General features: G+C 49.7%; 5 protein-coding genes across 5 annotated transcripts; 4 read left to right on the top strand and 1 right to left on the bottom strand.

The window, feature by feature from the left end:
* Positions 1–349: 349 nt before the first annotated feature.
* Positions 350–2,745, top strand: Z518_03705 (uncharacterized protein; the record flags this gene model as incomplete). Its single annotated transcript, XM_013417415.1, has 2 exons — positions 350–802; positions 853–2,745. The coding sequence occupies 2 exons, from the start codon at positions 350–352 to the stop codon at positions 2,743–2,745; spliced, it is 2,346 nt and encodes a 781-aa protein (XP_013272869.1).
* A 549-nt stretch (positions 2,746–3,294) lies between these two features.
* Positions 3,295–4,911, bottom strand: Z518_03704 (uncharacterized protein; the record flags this gene model as incomplete). The annotated part of the gene is made up of 3 exons (XM_013417414.1): positions 3,295–4,665; positions 4,717–4,771; positions 4,826–4,911. The coding sequence occupies 3 exons, from the start codon at positions 4,909–4,911 to the stop codon at positions 3,295–3,297; spliced, it is 1,512 nt and encodes a 503-aa protein (XP_013272868.1).
* Positions 4,912–5,311: 400 nt separating this feature from the next.
* Z518_03703 (uncharacterized protein) lies at positions 5,312–8,055 on the top strand (the record flags this gene model as incomplete). Its single annotated transcript, XM_013417413.1, has 4 exons — positions 5,312–5,405; positions 5,458–7,703; positions 7,756–7,925; positions 7,974–8,055. 4 exons carry the CDS (start codon positions 5,312–5,314, stop codon positions 8,053–8,055), a joined length of 2,592 nt encoding a protein of 863 aa, XP_013272867.1.
* A 459-nt stretch (positions 8,056–8,514) lies between these two features.
* Z518_03702 (uncharacterized protein) lies at positions 8,515–11,247 on the top strand (the record flags this gene model as incomplete). Its single annotated transcript, XM_013417412.1, has 1 exon — positions 8,515–11,247. One exon carries the CDS (start codon positions 8,515–8,517, stop codon positions 11,245–11,247), a length of 2,733 nt encoding a protein of 910 aa, XP_013272866.1.
* A 908-nt stretch (positions 11,248–12,155) lies between these two features.
* Z518_03701 (uncharacterized protein) lies at positions 12,156–14,560 on the top strand (the record flags this gene model as incomplete). Its single annotated transcript, XM_013417411.1, has 5 exons — positions 12,156–12,984; positions 13,048–13,098; positions 13,301–13,867; positions 13,932–14,000; positions 14,079–14,560. 5 exons carry the CDS (start codon positions 12,156–12,158, stop codon positions 14,558–14,560), a joined length of 1,998 nt encoding a protein of 665 aa, XP_013272865.1.
* Between the last annotated feature and the right edge of the window lie 6,003 nt (positions 14,561–20,563).

Raw genomic sequence — 20,563 nt, 5'->3', positions numbered from 1 at the left:
CTGCGGATCATTCACTATTCGGGGCTCATTGTGTGGTAGGTCACGGTCTTCTCCATTTCAGATTTTGCTGAGCAAAAACTGAATTCATCGCGCGTCTTCTTCTAAGATAGCAGTCTTGTAATCAGCGTCTGCACGCTTTGCAGCGACCCAGTGTTACAATCAACGCTGAGATGCCACACAATGAATGCTGAGTCCTGGACTGCCTGCCTTCAACGTTTGCGTCTTGGGTGATTCACTTCACGGCACTTTCCGTTAATTACCACTTTCTTTCATTGTGCTTGGGCTTTCTCAACCGCGGACTCTTACGCCGAGCCCTCCACCGATCCGATGTATCCCATAGTGCGATACCATGCAACTTAGAAGCAACATCTCAGCGCCAGTTCGCCTTGAGGAGGAAGACTTTTCTTCCAGGCGAAAAGGCAAAGGGCCAGCTCGTACAAGACCAGCCTACCCTGATCTACTCAGAAAACAAGTCATTTCTTTCGACCCGAATAATCCTCCAGCTGCCTTCCCATCCCTTCCACTCACAGCCAGGAAATCTCTTGATGCCTCTCAATTGACAGAGTCGTTGTCCGAGGAGGAGCTGAGCTTCTCGATCGCTAATTTGCGTATCAATCAGAATGAGGCGCCAGGGGGACGGGCGCGGACACAACAATGCCACGAGCACTTTGATGTTCAAGACACAGCTACAAATGACAACAACAACGGGATGGATCTTGATGATTTGTCAATGGTTGGAGTGCGCACAATTGAGCGAATGGTAGACGAACAAGTGGTTGGACCCGACATTGCTCGTGAACAGGTTTGTGTTTGATTCTTCCAGATTGTTATGTAGCCGCTGACATGCCACAGGATCAAGGTCGTGTTACGCGGACTGGCCATTCTAATGCATGGGATTCTCTTCCATTGTCTCTCCAGTACCATATCTACACACGTCTATCAGAGGACCGTTCTTCGGAAGCCTTGGCCGAACTCCTTGGCTTGACAGAGTATGAATCCAGTCAAATCCAACGGGCGGTGGGACTTCGTAGTCTACACCCGACTTCTGTTGCCGAGATATGGGATTATTGCAGACATATCGGTCCTGAAATTCCCGGCCTTGAACACCCACCATCTTTCATTGATTTGAATGTGTTCAAGGATTATGTGGATTACATGGTATTTGCCAGCAATTACGAATTTGCCTATCCATCCGAGCTTGAACGGGCATGGGAATTCCTACAGCAGCATCAGATACCGACAAGTGTGCTCGGAGTTTGGCAGCAAGATCCATCAGATATAAGGGACAGTGCGTTTTTCACATACGTCGCCGAGAATGAAAACAAGTCCGAGTATGTGTCGTCCTGTGCAAGAGAGGATTATATGGGAGATCAGGGAGACAGTTTTGAAGACATTCGGTCTGGAACACTCAACCGAGAGGTCAAGAAGCAAATAACCGCAGCAAGTGGTACTGTCCATAACTCAAAGAAAACATGGCTCCATTCACACTTCTTGAACGGAGCCGGACGGAACAAGCTAAAAGCTCGAATATTCAAGCAGCGTTCTCAAAATACCCATCGCCCACTCTCAGTCGTTACGTTTCCTAGCGAGCCGCCCAGTCCACCTTGCAGTCCGCCTCGCAGCATACAAAATGCCCCTGATGGTGTGGATCAACCAGGCCAAACCATAGCGACAAGACTTTCTAAGGAACCAGAGTCTTCCCGTGACTTCGAGTGGGATCATATTCTGAACACCCCAGTTTCGGCAAAGGTATTTGGGAACATGTCAAGATCCATGGATGCAATTGATGGGCTCAGCTCTTGGGAGTTGGAAACCGATCCACGTGTTTCTCTTCGCCAAAATCAACGTCAGATTCCTCCCACAAATTCACCTGCCCGTCAGAAGCCCACGTTGAGCGGAAATCTTATAAAGACGATTGACAATCGGGATTGTTATCACAGCGAAGCAAAGGACTCTTGCGACCCTGGCACCCGGCGAAAGCGGAACTCCAACAGGACCATCCGCCCTGTCGAGTCGAGGTTGATCCGAAGCATTGAATCTTCTTCAGAAAGCCAGGAAGCAATTTTCAAAAATTGGAAAGGGGCGAAGAGATCGAGGCTTTTAGTCAGAACACCCTCATATTCTCCTATTTCAGAGAACGAAGACTTCGACTGGGGAAAGTCTGATCCATCAACTTCATTGAGAGCTCTATCTTGTTCCCCGATTCCTGAGAACGAAGATCTCGAGGAACTCCCAGGTCTTATCCGAGGAGACCATAGTCGCGCCCGTATCAACTACGCATACAGACTCGGAAAGGTCAATGAGCCAACCCCTGGGACTGGCTGTCGAGGTTCTGTCGTGGAACCAAACCCTAAGATCAAGCTGGTCATGAAGAATCTTAAAAGAAAGAGAGATGCTGATCCCGTTAGTCACGAAGAAAGTCTTAGCAATTCCTTCAACAGCCCTCAAGTGACGGAGCGAAGGAGGTCCAAGACGACGTGGGAGGGTGAAGACTATGATGAGAGTCCGAAGAAGCTGAAGATCAAGGCGGCGGCCAAGTCAAAGCCAAAGGCCAAGCTAGAGGCCGAGCCAAAGATGGTCACGCGAGCAGCCAGGAGATCAATCGAGATAGGCCTTTCAAATCAATCCATGTCTGTTCGGAAGAGAGGTCCCAGAGGCCCTTACAGAAAGACACGGGAGAGATTGGCTAAGCGGCAGGATTGCATCATGGCTGACATAGACGTGAGGACCGGGAATGCAATCTGAAACTGAACGAGAGCTTTTGCGGAAAGGGGGAACAAACCAAAGGCGGGGAAGGGCTGGTACTGTTTCGAATCAGAACCAACCACCACCAAAAACAACACTCAAAAAACCCAGTGAGACGTAATAATTGGATGTGAGAGTCCTGATGGGCTGGATAGGTACATTGTTCAGGATACAAACACGGAACAGCACAGAAAAGCGAGCCTTGGAGGTTGAGGAACAGCGAAAAAGGGGCTAAGGGAACAAGTTTTCTTGCTACGGTTGTGCGGAGCTTGAGAACAGCATCCAGATCGCTGAGAGTGGGAGGAGAGATGGCAGGTTAGAGTAGGCCAGGGTATTCGTGAGAGCGTTTTACTGTCAAAAGAGAACCATGAAAGTGCACAAGAAGAGATCAATGGATCACAGAGCTTTTTAGCCTCAATTCTGTCTGCTCGAATTGAACAGCGCAAGTATACATTACACACGCGCTTGAGAAGTTCCCCTTTTCCTCATTTGGGCCATGAAAAGTATTCCGTCCCGTGTGTTTGGCAGAAGTAAGTGACCTCGGCTGCCTTAGTAACCAGACTGTTCCCTTCTATTATCGCTCCCACCACCGCTACCCTCTCCAGCACTGTCGACAGGCTTCGCACTCGCCTCGCGAATCCCACCTTCATCTCCACGCAACTTCTCAAAGTAGGCCTTGATATCCTCCGCAGAGACGGGCTGGCCGCTCTCGGCATACGGTTTTAGGAATTCCTTAACCTTATCCCGGAGGTGGTTGTAGACCATGACACCCTCGATGGCTTTGACGCGGTCCATCGTCGAGAGTGCCGCTTCGCCGCGATCTAGGAGGCTGGCGGTCCCATGGGAGCGGGTTCCTGAGCCGGCACCGGCGTGCGACCCGGACGCCGAGGAAATTGAAGGCTCGTAGGTGTCTTCTTCCTCAACGAGTTGTGGGTGGGGGATTAGATTTGGGTAGCATGCCGGGCAGTGGCAGATGTGATCGCGGAAATCCGGCTGGAGGAATAAGGAGAAGGATCCTTTTGGTACAGGGGGAAGGGAGTCGTGTTTGTGAGTGGGCTTTGTCTCAGTTGACGGTACGGAGGATGTGGGTTCGGTCGTGGCAGAGGTTGGAGGGTCGTCGTCCTCCTTAACACGCTTTGAAGGGCTTGAGGCCCCTGCTTCTAGGTCGCTGTCGGAAGCCTTGCGCTTGAGGTTGCTGGTGCCGTTCGTTGGTAAAGAGGGCTCATTGGTGCCATTAGTGTTCGTGCTCACGGGCGTACCCTGTCGAAAAACCGGCTTGAGAAAGCCAGGAGTACCAGCATACTTCTTGATCCAGGGATTTGATTCGACGCACTTGTAGCATATCATGGCGTCAAAATCGTCCTCGTCTGGGAAACCTGGCGGTACCGGGTGGGATACTTCTCCTTCCTCATCTTTCTGCGTCAAAGCCTGATTCCTGGGATCTTGGGTCTTGAACCAATCTCTTCTTAGACCCATCAGGCATTCGGGATGATACCAGTCTTCTCCGCAACCGCCCGTTTCAACTGTGCCTAACCCTAAACACTGGAACATGGTTCCCTTTTCTGTTTCGGCATCATATTCCTCTCCACACGCACAGAACCGATTTTGGTAGTTGTGATTGTAATGATTACCCTGTCTGGGTTCTTGGGAATGGACCCCTCTATTTCCTGTCCGGGAATCGGATCGAAGAGTGCAGGGCGAGCTGGAGGGCAGCCTGCTTGTGCCACAATCGCAGACGAAGTCGCGCCGGCTGAATAGTTCAACGAGGGTATGCTCGCCGTGGCAGGAGATAGAGCACGAGTAGCAAATTCCAGCGGGGACATAGACTTGCGCCTCAGAGGCAGGCGGCGGACTACATGTGAGACATGCAAACACATTCTGGCGGAGAGGCCCAAGGACGTTCGTGCATTTGTCGAATTTCTGTTACGTTGTCAGAAGAAAGCCGTTCAAGTCCGACGTGAGGACTGTTACATAGGGAAGGACTTCTCGAGCATCAGCCTCGAGGGCTAACTGTTGATTGATGAAACTAAGCGGGCAGATATCAGTATGGTCGAGATGTGAAGTTTGAATGATGCCTTACTCTGATGCCGTTTGGGAGTCCTTTGGTACCTGGCTGTCTATGCAGGCAGATTGTTTAGTTTCCGCATTCTCAGGAATGCCATCCATTGTTGCGATAGACGGGGAAGAAGGAGGCAATATGATAATGATGGGAAGAAAGGTCCAAGCAGAGAGAAGAGCAGTGAAGCCTGGCGCAATTTACTTTGGCAGTGAGGAGAACTGATGGCCCTCCGCTTTTCCACGAAGTGCCCTGCAGGCTGATGATGCCTGATTTGGTAGAGCGTTGCCCAAACACGCTCGCGACGCGTTTGAACTCACGCGTAAAGTGGTTGAATTGGAACAATTCACTTTGCTCAATTTTTGAACCACACATCCACCACGATTGCAAGACCACACTCCCTTTCCCGTCCAGTCGTTGAGGAAATATGAGGTACGTTACTGCGTCTTCTCCAAACGGAGATTTCTGCGCCGCGGCTGACTTTGTCAAAGTTCACCCCTCCGACCGAGCATGTCGGCTGCCAACAGAGGCCCTAGCAATGCCAGCCGGCGTAAGCGTGCCAGAGACGAAGACGAGGATATGGGATCTTCTTCACCAGTGCCAGGTTTGTATCTGCTCTCCCCGATCGTGCTAGAAGGACAATGCTGACTGTACAGCGCTCCCTTCGTCACCGCCTTTACTTCCAACCAACGAGAACGATGACATGGAAGACGATGATTTAGATGCAGAGGACGATCTCATCGGGGATATTGACGACGCCGATGAGATGGCCGAAGACGAAGATGGCATTGACCTCTTTGGAGACAATTTCATGAATGACGAGCGCGAACGCCGCGACCAAGAAACATACCAAGGCCGAATGATTGACGATGAGGGTGAATACGACGAGCTTGACCTGGCAGCTCGCCGCCAACTTGAGGCTCGTCTGAACAAACGTGACCGCGAGCTGGCTCGTAGACGGCAAATGCCCGCAGCATTCATGCCAGATGACGACGAAGATGCCGACATTGATTTAACAAAGCAACCCCGAAGACGCCGTCATCACTATGACGAAGACCAGGACGATATGGATGTCGACGAAAACATCATGGAAGAGGAACTCTCTCTCGAAACATTGCAAGATGTCAAGGCGTCCAATACTACCGAATGGGTGACTCTTCCATCCGTCATGAAAACCATTGCCCGAGAGTTCAAGTCATTTTTGACAGAATACATTGATGCCAATGGCACGTCGGTCTACGGATCTCGCATTCGTACTTTGGGCGAGGTCAACTCCGAGTCTCTTGAAGTCTCATATGATCACCTATCCTCGACAAAGGCCATTCTCGCCTATTTTCTAGCCAATGCTCCGGCAGAAATGCTTAAAATCTTCGACAAAGCAGCCTTTGAGGTCGTTCGTCTGCATTATCCAAACTACGAACTGATCCATCCGGAAATCCATGTGCGAATCTCGGACTTGCCGGTCCAATACACGCTGCGTCAACTTCGACAATCGCACCTGAATTGCCTTGTCCGGGTTTCGGGAGTGGTGACCAGGCGAACGGGTGTCTTTCCCCAACTCCAGATGGTCAAGTTCACTTGCACCAAATGCGGCGTTACCCTTGGGCCGTTTGCTCAAGAATCGACATCGGCAGAGGTAAAATTGACGTTTTGTCAGGCCTGCCAATCTCGAGGACCCTTCACACTAAACAGTGAAAAGACCGTCTACCGAAACTACCAGAGGTTGACTCTACAGGAGTCTCCGGGCACTGTTCCAGCCGGTCGACTCCCCCGACATCGGGAAGTTGTGCTCCTTGCCGATTTGATTGATACGGCGAAACCAGGCGAAGAGATCGAGGTCACCGCTATCTACCGCAACAACTATAGCGGACAGCTGAACAACAAAAATGGCTTCCCTGTCTTCGCCACCATGCTTGAAGCCAATCACATCATCAAAACTCACGATCAACTCGCTGGTTTCAGACTGACTGAAGAGGATGAAAGACAAATCAGAGCCCTTTCTAAGGATCCAAAGATCGTGGAGAAGATTATTGACTCGATAGCCCCGTCCATATACGGTCATCAGGACATCAAGACTGCAGTTGCTTTGTCGCTTTTCGGAGGCGTCAGTAAAGAGGCACAAGGTAAGCACAAGATTCGTGGCGATATTAATGTACTCCTGCTTGGTGATCCTGGTACCGCCAAATCACAGGTTCTGAAGTACATTGAGAAAACTGCACATCGAGCCGTCTTCGCTACCGGGCAAGGTGCTTCAGCCGTCGGTTTGACCGCGTCTGTCCGACGTGATCCCCTGACAACGGAATGGACGCTCGAAGGAGGAGCTCTCGTTCTTGCTGACCGCGGGACCTGTTTAATCGATGAATTCGACAAAATGAATGATCAAGATCGAACCTCCATCCACGAAGCTATGGAACAACAAACTATCTCCATTAGCAAGGCTGGTATTGTTACTACTCTTCAGGCACGCTGTGCCATCGTTGCTGCTGCCAATCCCATTGGGGGACGATACAACAGTACAATACCTTTTGCTGCAAACGTGGAGCTTACGGAACCAATCTTGTCTCGGTTTGACATTCTCTGCGTCGTCAAGGATACCGTTGACCCGGCCGAAGATGAGCGTCTGGCGAATTTTGTGGTCAACAGTCACGGACGAGCACATCCCTCGAGGCTCGGTGTGGGTGCAGGTGACACAGTGGCTGTGGAAACTGAAGAGACGAATGCAGCCAACAACGATGAACCACAACAAGAGGGGGCGATTCCACAAGAGCTACTTCGCAAATATATCCTGTATGCGCGGGAGAAATGTCGACCGAGGCTGTACCAAATCGACCAGGACAAAGTTGCTAGATTGTTTGCGGATATGCGAAGAGAGTCATTGGCAACCGGGGCTTACCCTATTACCGTGAGTTGGTTTAATCCCTACCGCTGTCGATGGGTATTGACAAATGCTATAGGTTCGTCACCTCGAGGCAATCATGAGAATCGCAGAAGCCTTTTGCAAAATGAGATTGTCCGATTTCTGCTCCTCCCAGGACATCGACCGAGCGATTGCCGTGACAGTTGATTCATTTGTTGGCAGTCAGAAGCTTAGCTGCAAGAAGGCGCTAGCAAGGGCATTTGCGAAGTATGCTCATCCCCTGAAAATTTTGGTAGAAGCTAACCACGCATCCAGATATACACTCAGAAAGCCAGACCGTCAACGAACTCGAGTCGCAGGAAGAGGAGCCAACAATGTCGGGACGGTTGCAGCATAAGGGACCTTTCAGCGTAGACATACTGAAACTTCATGAGTTGATGAATGTTGAGTATTGAATGTTTTCCTGGGTCCTGGACGGTGTTAATATGACTTAAGTAATCCAAGAAGGGAATGTCGCAGAAATTCGGTCGGACCAAGAACCTATAGATTCTATCAGAAAGACTTCCTGTGATCTCCGACTAAGTGGGCTCCCGATTTGACGCGAAATCGCGTGTTCTAGCGCGATTGACATTTTCTTGACACGCAGGGCGCGCCTTCTTGGTCACTATTCTTTGAGGAGTCGAGCAGGGAAAATAGTCAATCCTGACCACTGTCAAGGCCATTGAACCAGTTAGTGTCTGTTGATGCGCGTATTCCGAGTTGTTTGCTGAACAATCCATTTGGAGCTCTCTCGAAGCTCAATATTCCAAACACCTTGACCCCTCAATTCTCACCGAAGAACATATCAGGAACAACAATGGTCACGTCCTCAACGACTTCCGGATCTGCAACCCCAGCTATGTCTTCAGACCACAGTACACCCCCGTCATCTCCTGTCCACGCCAGCCCTTCCGAGGCCAATGCCGCCGTCAAAAACGAACCCTCAGCGCAGTCCGAAACCAAAGCGACCGACGAGGACGACGATGATGAGATGGATCACAAGTCAAGAGCACTCACGAACCTTCTAAAGACGAGCTCGGTCTTTGTGGCCATTATGGCAGATAGGATGAAGGAGCAACAGCGGCGCAGTCAGGAGGCGGCTCGACGTGCAGCCATGAAGAAGCGGAAGAATGAAGTTAAGGCCGCGGAACCAAAAGGTCCAACTAGGAAATCTGCAAGGACGCATGCTGCGGACGAGACAGGCACAACGGCGGGAAGAGGAGAGACTGAGAAGAGCAGTCGAGGCCGAGGGCGACCGCCCAAGAAAGCGAACGGTGCCAAAAAGAGCATCACAGACTATTTTGACGCTGAGACCATTGAGATTTCTCAAGACGGCCCAACGGTCCAGGAAGCACTTGCAGAGGCTGCCGATGAATATGGAGGAGAAGGCCTTGGTGCTCAGGACCTCATTGCTACCGAACAACCCTCCCTTGTCACTGGTGGCCAGATGAAACAATACCAACTGGAGGGCTTGGAATGGTTGAAGTCGTTGTGGATGAATGGTCTCTGCGGTATCCTAGCCGACGAGATGGGACTAGGAAAGACGTTGCAAGCTATATCACTGATCGCATTCTTCAAAGAAAACAACATCTCTGGCCCATTCTTGATTGCCGCTCCCTTGAGCACCGTGCGGAATTGGATTGAGGAATTCAAGCATTGGACCCCGACCATCAACACAATACTGTATCATGGCAGCAAAGCTGACCGAGACGCGATGAGACGGAAGAAAATGAAAATCCAAGACCAGAGCAAACTCGAGTTTCCCGTGGTGGTCACCAGCTACGAAATATGCATGAACGACAAGAAATTCCTGGCAAATTACCAATGGCGATATATCATCGTGGACGAAGGGCACCGCTTAAAGAACATGAACTGCAAATTGATAAAGGAGTTGATGACGTACCACTCTGCCAACCGACTCCTAATAACAGGTACCCCTCTTCAAAACAATATCGCCGAACTGTGGTCTCTTCTTCACTTCCTGCTACCCGAAGTCTTCAACGATCTCGATAGTTTCGAGAAATGGTTTGACTTCTCAAGCGTACTGGAAAATAAGACTGATGCCGATGGCAGGGCCCTGAAACGCAAGAATAATCTTGTGTCCACCATGCACGCAATCCTCAAGCCTTTCTTGCTTCGCCGGGTCAAGACCGATGTCGAGTCATCATTGCCCAAAAAGCGAGAGTATATCCTATACGCACCTTTGTCCTCGGAGCAGAAAGAGCTGTACAGGGAAATTCTTGCTGGGACAAGCAGGTCGTACCTTGAAGAGAAGGCGGTCGAACGAATTGAGGCTAAAAGCCGTACCGCCTCCCTCAAACGTAAAGCCAATGATAGCGGACGTTCCACGCCAGCGAAGAGCGTCAAGCAAAGCCGCGACTCTACTCCTGGATCGGTCACATCCATGGGATCGGTTCGCCGTGGTCGAAAGGCAGGCCGGGCTAGCTACCGCGACGTGACAGACCGTGAGTTCAACGCGCGACTTCGTCGACTGGAGCACGGTGAAGAAGACATCAACCTCGACCGCGCATCTTCGTTCGAAGAATCCCGTGATATCTCGTCTGATGAGACGGAGGAAATTGAACGAGCACAAACGCTCAAGCTAGCTAAGAAAGAGATATCGTCAAAGAAATTACAGAATCCTATAATGCAAGCCAGACTCGCCTGCAACAGCCCGCACAACTTCTACTGGCCATGGAAGCCCAGTACCGAGGCTGAGGAGGAGTCAGGAGACGATCCGAAAGTGGATGACAGCCTGATCAAAGCATCTGGCAAGATTCTTCTTCTCGACACCCTTCTCCCGCGACTCTTCGAATTCGGCCACAAAGTCCTCATTTTCAGCCAGTTCAAAACCACTCTTGACATCCTGGAAACTTATGCCGTTGATTTACGTGGCTGGAAAGTATGCCGAATTGATGGTTCCGTGGCGCAAGAAGACCGATACGCGCAAATTACCAAATTCAACACCGATAAATCCTATAATCTGTTCCTATTATCTACCCGCGCTGGAGGCCAAGGAATTAACTTGACGGCAGCAGACACGGTGATCTTGTTCGATTCTGACTGGAACCCGCAGCAGGATTTGCAGGCGATGGATCGCGTACATCGAATCGGCCAGACCAAGCCCGTCATCGTGTACCGGCTAGCCACCCGGGGTACGGTTGAGGAGACTCTTCTTCTGAAAGCGGAGGGGAAGAGAAAACTCGAAAAGCTGGTGATTCAGAAAGGGAAATTCAAGTCTCTCCTCTCAGACCTCCATCCTCTATCCGGCGCGGATTTGAATGATGTTCGAGGAGTTTTGGCGAACGATGATTTTGAAAAGTACGACATCGCACACTCTGACGGCCAGGAAGCGATCTTGAGCGAAGACGAGTTGAGCATCCTGACTGATCGGAGTGACAAAGCCTACGAGCGCGTAGAGAGGGGTCTCGACATTGGTGGTGAAGGCAAGGCATTTAAAGTCGCCGAGACCAAGAGAGGTGATGGTGGCACTGCGAATGTGCTGGACGACCTGACAGTCAGAAGGAAGCCTCAACCAAAAACAGAATGAGCCCTCTCTGTTGGAAAGACATGCTGTATTTGGATATTGGGATGGTCCTCAACGCCCGGTGTACAACAGTTCGGCTCTTTCCATTTCGCATCCGCCGTCATTCTATCCGACGGGCGAGGTCAGCTCGCAGCACGTGGTGACCTGAAGCGGTGGAAAATTGTGATTGTCCCCTTGGTGAATTCCACCATCTTCGTCCTGCTCGGGGGGTTTTGATTAATTGCATCCAAATTCTTGGCGGTCAATCTCTGGTGGAAGTAGAAGATGCTTAATAATTAATTAATTACACGGCGTGCTTCCCCATGTGCGGTTACCTACGTACCTTCCGCATCCTCTCCAACACTCCGCCAATCTGAATTTCTGTTCTCCTAATCCATACTTTATCGCCTAATATCTCCCGGTCGTTGATAAACAAATACATTATCAAGAAGCTACATCATGCGAGATATCTGCTGCTTACTTGGTCCCTGTGGATCGGCCGATTTATCCTTTACCACGCCATCAATAATCACGATCATGTGCCCGACCCAGTCCCAAGGCCGCTGGACACCCTTGCACCCGAAGTTATCCTAAGGAGTTCGCGGTGTCTATGGAGAGAGTTCATACGTCGGGGGTCTTGGAGGCCCCAGTCAAGCGATATACGGGAAGATACGCACCCGGAAATGTGCCTGATTTCACGATCCACCACACATTCACCCGGACGGGATGTCTTAAATCAGAAATTCCGCCGGGTGATGAGGTGCCAATGATCAAGCGGTAGGTATCCTTTTGTTACACCTCTCCATCTCTACCTTTCTTTTCGAATCCAGACGGTCAATTGCAACCTTTGAACTGAAAAGCTGTGCTTCCTTCAACCCTCGAGCCTTGCCCCGTGGTCACCTGATCTTCCCTGGTTCTAGCCTGGTTCAACCATGTTACTCTCCAAGGATAATGCCTTGCATTTCACCTACGACTCGGAACATGTCCAGATCGAAACTTGGGGCCCCAACGCCCTCCGAGTTCGTGCTACAAGGTTCCATACGCTGCCATCTGAAAATTGGGCCTTGACCGAGGTACCTCCTGCTATTGTCCCGTCAATTTCCATCCGTGATGACCATGCCTCAATTAGTAACGGCAACATCTCTGCAACGATCTCGTCACGTGGCAAGATCATTATCAAGAACTCCAAAGGCGAACGGCTCTTGGAAGAGTACACCCGCAACCGCTCCGATGTCGAGGATCCAAAATGTAGCGCCTTGATGATCGACGCCAGGGAATTTAAGCCTCTACTTGGCGGTGACTACCATTTGACTTATCGACTGGAATCCATCGACCCGAAAGAAAAGATTTACGGTATGGGTCAATATCAACAACCTTTCCTAGACCTCAAGGGGCTTGATCTGGAAATGGCCCAGCGGAACTCCCAAGCCAGTGTACCTTTCATGCTTTCAAATCTCGGGTATGGCATGCTCTGGAACAATCCAGCGGTGGGACGTGCAGTTTTGGCCAAGAACACTATGAGTTTCGAAGCCTTCTCCACCAAGGTTCTTGATTACTGGATTGTGGCTTCAGACATGCCATCCCAGATTGTCGAAGCATATGCCGACGTCACTGGGAAAGTTCCGATGATGCCTGAGTACGGGCTCGGTTTCTGGCAGTGCAAACTGCGGTACCAAACCCAAGAAGAACTATTGGATGTTGCACGAGAATATCGGAAGAGGAACTTGCCGCTCGATGTCATCGTAGTGGACTTTTTTCATTGTACGTTCGGCCCAATTCGCTCTGCAGTGGACAACAGGTCCAAGACTAACCTTCCATACGCAGGGCCAAAGCAAGGAGAATGGAAATTCGACCCCACATACTGGAAAGACCCCGGTGAGTCCGCCATGCGAAGATTGCTGTTAACCTGGAAAGAATCGTCATCAGCAACAGCACCTGAGCTCCAACTCCAATCCTCTTCTTCAACCATGAAACTTGAACTCGATATTTCCGCTCCTCCTTCACCCGCACGGCACCCTATTAAGATGGAACAACTGTAAATCTGACGAGCGAAATCTTTGTGATTTTCATATTACAGACACCATGATCAAAGAGCTTCGGTCAATGAATATCGAACTTCTCGTCTCGATCTGGCCAACCGTTGACAAACAAGCCGAAAACTACGATTATATGGTGGAGCATGGACTATTGATTCGGCAGGACCGAGGGCCCCGTATCTCTATGGATTTCCAGGGCGAGACCGTTCACGCAGATTTCACAAACCCTGCAACAAGAGAATTTGTATGGAAAACGGTGAAGAAGAACTACTACGACAAAGGTGTGAAACTGTTCTGGCTTGATGAGGCGGAGCCGGAATATAACGCTTATGACTTTGACATCTACCGTTACCGTAGCGGCAGCGTGTTGAGTTCAGGCAATGCCTATCCAGTGGATTATGCCAGAGCATTCTACGAGGGAATGGTGGATAATGGGGAGCAGAAGGATGTGTGTAACCTCATTCGTTGTGCGTGGGCCGGAAGTCAGAAGTTTGGAACTCTCTTGTGGAGTGGTGATATCGCAAGCAGTTGGGAGAGCTTCCGAGATCAATTTGCTGCTGGATTGAATGTGGGCATTGCTGGTATTCCTTGGTGGACAACCGATATTGGTAAGATCTATTTCCGACCCGGCTACAATTATGATATTAATGCTCTTTTTCTTTGGGATCACAGGTGGCTTCCACGGAGGGAACCCGAAGCATCCCGAGTTCCGCGAGCTCTGTACAAGATGGTTCCAATACGGTAAGCACACTCTCAAAAGTCTACCGTATTGAAAATTTCATCAAGGATACTAATTACTGATTGGACTTTCTCTATCAGGTTGTTTCTGCCCAGTCTTCCGTCTCCACGGTGATCGCGAACCCAAGCAACCCCAGCATGGAACCACTGGCGGAGCGACATGCGTCTCCGGCGCGCCCAACGAGATCTGGTGCTATGGAGAAGAATGCTATGAAATTATGAAAAAGTACCTGTTTCTCCGCGAGAGACTGCGCCCTTACGTCCGCGAACTCATGACTCAGGCGCACAAACAAGGCACTCCAGTTATCAGGACGCTGTTTTGGGAGTTCCCTTTGGACGAAAAATGTTGGGAAATCGAAAATCAGTATCTGTTCGGCAACAAATATTTGGTCGCTCCCGTCATGTACAAGGGCATGGTGAAGAGAGAAGTGTACTTGCCCAAAGGCGCAGTGTGGAGGAGATTCGATGACGGAAAAGTCAAGGATGCTGAGGCGTTTGAAGGCGGGAAGACGGTGGAGGTTGATTGTCCATTGGCTGTCATGCCCGTCTTTGAGAGGGTGTGAAGATTTGTAGATCTTTGACCGCCAAAGCCGACAGGCTGAGGTGGAAAGGGGTTCGGGATCTCCAATGAATGCTATGGACAGGTACTCTCTCTCCTATAGAAACTGTCACGTCCTTGAGATAGATACAAGCGAGCCAAAGTCATCCAATACACGCCAATTGCAGTCGAAGAGTTTGTTGCTATCGAGAGTCAGGTGAAAATGCGAGATGCATACAAGTCGTGTAACAGTGCAAACGAAGCTGTGTTCGCATCAAGAACGAGGCAAGTGATACATCATCCGAATATCTGTTGAGATCCAAAGCGCTCTTTTGATATTCATCATGGTTCGACAGCATGACAGACGCCTAGACAACCCTCTCGTACAAGGCTCGCTCCTGACTGATCTTCCAAGTCTCGGACCATTCAGTAGCGCGTGGTCAGTCTGATGGCGGCAATATGCCTGAAACACTGATGGCGAGAGAACAGAAAGTCTCAAGCCTTCGGTTATTCCTTGGACTGATCCAAGATGAACTGCAAGTAGACATGTTCAAAGCAATTCAATTAGAGATATTTTCTCCCTCAACTTGGCTTTCATCGCATGACATATTTGTGGCCGCAACTGAAAGGAGTCATGAGACTTGGTGCCAGCACTAGATATTCGAATTCTATCACACAGAATTCATCTCCTCGCCTCTGCTATGGAACCCCGGCGCTGGCAAAGAGGATCTTGGTTTACTTGATAACGACAGACGCCACACCTTGAAAATTATGCTATGTGCCACAGGATGGCACACCACCTGTTAATGTCCAAGGTCTTAGATCCACCGATGGAGTATACATGTCCGCAGATCGTCGGTCATTGATAAAAGAACTGTATGTAGCTCTCATCGATATCGACTACAAATGAGAGGCCCTTCGATCCTTGGGATACTTTCGTGGTACACGAGCTTTCGAAGATGCCCCGTATTATTGTATAAGTCATACTTGGAGAGGTGGAAATCTACATGAATGGTGATTCCAGAAAGTGTCCCACGGTGGAAAGCCCCAGGAAGCTACGAGTTTGGAAGTTGCGATATTACCCGAAATCCTAAAGATTTGTGCTAGCCGTCTGAAGACGAGATTTTTGTGGTTTGACTTGGTTTGCGGGCCAAAGACGATGGTCATGGCGAGCTGGCCGAGTTGGCGCGACAAGAGATATCCCGACAAGGTGCTCATTCTCTGGCACACAAGCTCCTACGCAGCCTGGTTCAATTACATCGACAACTAGGAATATGAGAAAGCCACCATTGACTATTTGATTCTGGCATATTTGAACTTGTCCACAACTCAGACCGTTATGAGACCGACACATTATTGGCCGGTGCTCGACAAGGTGCAGAGCTCCCCATACGGTTCACCGCCCACCCAGCCCACAATCCTTACTTTGGTCCATTTGTATTCAATCTTTCATGTCCAGCGAGCTCACGAGTTGGCTCTCGGTTTCGGCCTGGAGACTGGAGCAAGCCCTCTGCCTGGTTTCCGTCGCTTTGGAAACTACAGGAAGCATACCTGCGTCCTCATACGATAGTCATGGACCGGAGATGGAATCTATCGAACAGCGCAGGCACGATTTTCACGCTGAAAATGGCCTCAGCCTTCATCAGGATGACAAAAGGACTGCGGATGACCAATCTATTCAGAGTGTGTGATCCAGAAAGTCGCCCACAACGTGGACCAAGCTCGGGCCGTGAAAAGTTAGCTATGGGACCCGCGCAACTCTTTAACCTATTTGGCGGCACCCGGCTCATCAGTTCCAGTCATCCTTTGCGAGCGCACGTCTTGGTTCAAGAAAATGCTTGTCAATGCACTGGCTGACGTGCAAGCCAATTATGTCAATGCTTGAAGTGACCGACTGATCCGCTGAGGCACTATCCCACCAAGATTTTGTACTCGGCATGTATCCATTGGCTTTCGTCAACGAGGTGAGAGGGAAAAATTGAAATCAGATTTCTTTCTTGCCAGAACAATCGAAGTCCAGGACCATCCTGAAAATACTCCTTCGCGGCGGTTCGTAGATCTACGCTTCCATTCGCAGAACTGGACCCCCAACGTCTTGTGAGAGGCAAGACGTGAAGATGCACTTATTTCGGGCTGGTAATCCATGTCTCCACAGATCTGTTCATTCTTGGTCACTTGGTCGTACAGATGCCTTCACAATCAAAGCAGGCTGTTGTTTTAGCTTCGAGTGAGGGTAGTCATCCAGCCATTATTCCCATCCGGGTTATACTAAGGTACCAATTATTTCCAGAGGAGGATATCCACAAAGACGGAATCGACGTCGAGCAGTGGGTGAAGGAACGGCTAAAGCAATATATCTCCTTTGTGGGGACTATTCTCGCAACTTGGGCTTGATCTTCTGGATTCGGATTTCTGCGCAGTCGGCCTCTGATGTTGATCAAGGTCGGATGCCATGAAGTCTTCGGCCGCTTGAAAAATGGGGAGTCGCCCGATTCGGACGACGTTTGGATTCCACCTCAGCCGGTTGACTGAGTGCCAACAAAGGAAGTCGACTGGATTATGCTTTGACTGATTGAAGGAGACAGATTTTGGAGTTGATATTTTTGAGTAGATTTCATTGTTATCACATTGCACTCGAGGTCTTTTTGGATTGCAGCATCTACATTTACAAATCCGTGTCATGAGTACAGACGAGAGTGGCTCCAAATTGGCGGTTCACTTCGGTGTTCACAAACTCTGAGAGACAAATGTTACGTTGCCGACGGTCCGTTCCGGCACCCAGACTGGGGAAGACCTGCTCCGAGATCTGCCCATGGTGCCTGCTTCTGCCGGCCTGAGATCTTTCTTCAGCTGCGATCGAATATGAAAACGTTTTACCCATCTTCGGTATTTCCTATACGTCGACATCGCGAATGCTCAAGTATTATCGTGTTACCTACGGTTGAAAGAGAGAACGGAACTATACCCCCTGTCTTCTGCACATGAGAATAATCATTTTGGATTTCTCGCCATTCAAACTTGCGCGATGTGTTGTATAGAGAAGGCTCCATACAGTAATTCCGCGGATAAAAGTTCAGGCAGTACAATGTCAATGTACTTTCGACTCTTGTCTTGACCTTTCAGTGTGCCTATTAGCTCTGACTGTATTGATCGTTTGGCACTTCTTGCCGCTTTCGGTATTTTAGTATGTGAAAGAGACACTCTGATTGGCTAACTTTGCTTACTAGAAATGAAGCTTAACGACACAGTCGATAGGTTTAACCCGAATATGGTTAGATTGGTGTTAACGCCCACTCAACTTCGTCTACACTCTACATTCTATACATCTTCCCATTTCCAGTCGCGACGCGAAAGATTAGAGAGCATCGAAAGCGTGTAGCTAGATAATTCAAACGCATCTGTTGCGACGGATGTCTGATTATCGTTGATGCATAGTTTCACATGCATTAGGAGACGGCCAATAATCAAGAGCGACGCTTACGCCCAAACGGATCATGTAAACGCATCTGCTACTGAAACATCAGGCGGCGCTGTACAGGTGTGTCTTAGTCTGCACAGCGCATCAACTGAATATGTCTCATGGGCAGCTATTGGCATTGACCGACTGACGCTTTGAAGTTGTTAGCAGGCCCTGTTCTTGGCAAGCTTTCAAGACGGAATGGTGCTACATCAGGACGATGATCGCACTTTAATCGCAAGGAATCTTGATATGAACCTTCTTGCTTCTGGAATTCGTCTCATGTTGCTGTTTCGGCGAGGTGAGCTGATTTGTTATCCGGGGACAGATCCCTCTCAAATTGACAAGGCCAATTCAAAGTCTCTGTTGACAACAAAGATGGAATCTTGATCGCGACGGTCCGGCTGCATGGCGTGATTGTGTCGGAAACATCTGGTTGACACCGACGGTAGAAGGAGGCTTCAGACCACCTAATGCCCTATCGGGTAGCTCTTATTCTATGGTACTCGGTATATCCTCAGTCAATCTGGCTCTCCATATTTTGCGCTTCTACCGAAACAGCCAAGCAGAAATATCACTTTCAGGAGAGGATCTTGACCAGCACTTGTCCAAGCCAGGTGACTCACTCACATAAGACAAGAGATTGCTTTGATAATATCTGGATGCTCGATAACCGATACTTCTCTCGCTGCAGACTCGCGGCCTCGCATCAACCCATTCAACGGCCAGCATTCGGTTAATCGAATTACCTTGTCAACGAGCGAGGTGGCGATATTTTGAAAGGCCAGATCTTGATGGCGACCTGCAACTAGCGAAGCTAGCCCAGATTGCTGCCGCCCGTGCCCATAGCTGTCTAAACAAAATATTCCACCACAATTCGGTATCAGTTGCAATTATGGGGCTCTTTTGGCGTGGTGGATGCCCTCATCCAAATGCAGAGCTGGGATTAGGCTCGGCATCCTCCTCAGATGGTAAGTGTACACTGAAACCCAGGACACCTTGAAACTCGTCCTTTGTACATGATGAATCTGCCTTCTGGCTAAAAGTTCACCCACCAGATCAAGTGACTTGCTGGAGATAGGAGTGCAGCCTCTGCAGTAATTCAACGAGGATCCTGGAATTGTGATTCTGTTCTGGTAGAGTTGAATGCCACCAAGCCACATCTGATGATGAAAGCTATGTTTCTCTATTCTTGCATCTTGGAAGGGATGTCATCCGTATTGTCGGCATCGGCGACAATCTTCGTACCTTTCTCGTGGAGAAATGGTTCGTCTGAGGTCTGGAGGATGGGGCCGAAGAGACCTGCCTAATACTCCAGATTTACAAGAAAGCCTGAATTACAGCCAGGCGTTATCAATGGCTTTCTTTTTGCCACTTCCCCAGGCAACATAGCACGATTCTAGTGAAAGGGGAAAAGAGCCGTTCTTATCTTCGGCCCATGTTACCGCGCAGATGGTTATAAACATTGTTTTCCCGAAATATTCCGGCCAAGGGCTCTTGGACTCAGGCATAAAGATCGGAATAATTCGACGTCTCTTCTCACTCCCAAGGACTCACGACTGCACATTTCCTCAGTGCTCGTTTCCACCGGCAAGAATACAAAGGAGCGCGTCATTCTTTGCCCTGCTGCTACTCATGATCTAGATTCGGACCTGCCACATCAGACCGGTTTCATACATGTTTGCCAGACTACAGTAAAGTGTGGTTCCCAGCGTGGATTCAGGACAAACCCTGATTAGAGTTCAGCAAGTATGCCTTCAACACTGGTTACCGACCGCCAAGCTGGTGCCTTTTGAGGCCTAGAAGGGGCTCATGATCCTGGATAGTTGAACAAGTCGTTTGTCAAAGTCGCACACTACGTTTGAAACAGTTACCATATGTGTGTGAGAGAAGTACGGGGGCAATTGATATACGAACGCTGAGGTTCAAATTAGATCCGGATAGCCGATCCATGAAAGAGAGACGAGTGCTCGGCAATTATACGAGGCAGAATAAGGGGCATGAATCTTTCCCACCTCTTATCTCAATGACTGTTCTGAGGACTCCAGATTTCCCCAGGCTTCAGCTTATTCGTTCACCCGGTATACGCACGGTTTTTGGTACTGTGAAGGCGTACTCTCTGACGGACACCCACAACGCAAAGCTGTATACTCCGTAATTTCCCCAGGATATGACTGTCGTCTTCCCAGATTGGGACGAGATCACAAACACTCGCCGAGTTTCTGTCACGCGGACGGTCCTGCTCCGATCATGGTCTTGTGTTCGTGTCCAGCGTGAACCTTCTCGTCCTTATTGCCAACACCTAGCCACCAGAGAATAACTCGTGCTCCATACATTGACTTTCCAAACAGCATCGAGATTAGGAAAGGCGGTCCGGGTGATCGTTTACGCGTACCAGGCCAGGAATTTCTGGCCTAGGGCCGGACGGGGGCCTCTTTCATCTTGATGCAGTGAACAGATCAATGATCTAGTGATGATTGGCTTGCTAGTGGAGAGGGATACCGGCTCCACCCCCGCATTGTGGTAGAAATGCTGGTGGGTTCTGTATAGACAATTGGCCGGTAGAGTTCC

This window comes from Rhinocladiella mackenziei (assembly GCF_000835555.1).
Source record: "Rhinocladiella mackenziei CBS 650.93 unplaced genomic scaffold supercont1.3, whole genome shotgun sequence".
In the NCBI taxonomy this organism is placed as follows: Eukaryota; Fungi; Ascomycota; class Eurotiomycetes; order Chaetothyriales; family Herpotrichiellaceae; genus Rhinocladiella; species Rhinocladiella mackenziei.
The sequence above is the reverse complement of the archived record's forward strand: the minus strand, read 5'-3'. Positions and strand labels throughout refer to the sequence as shown.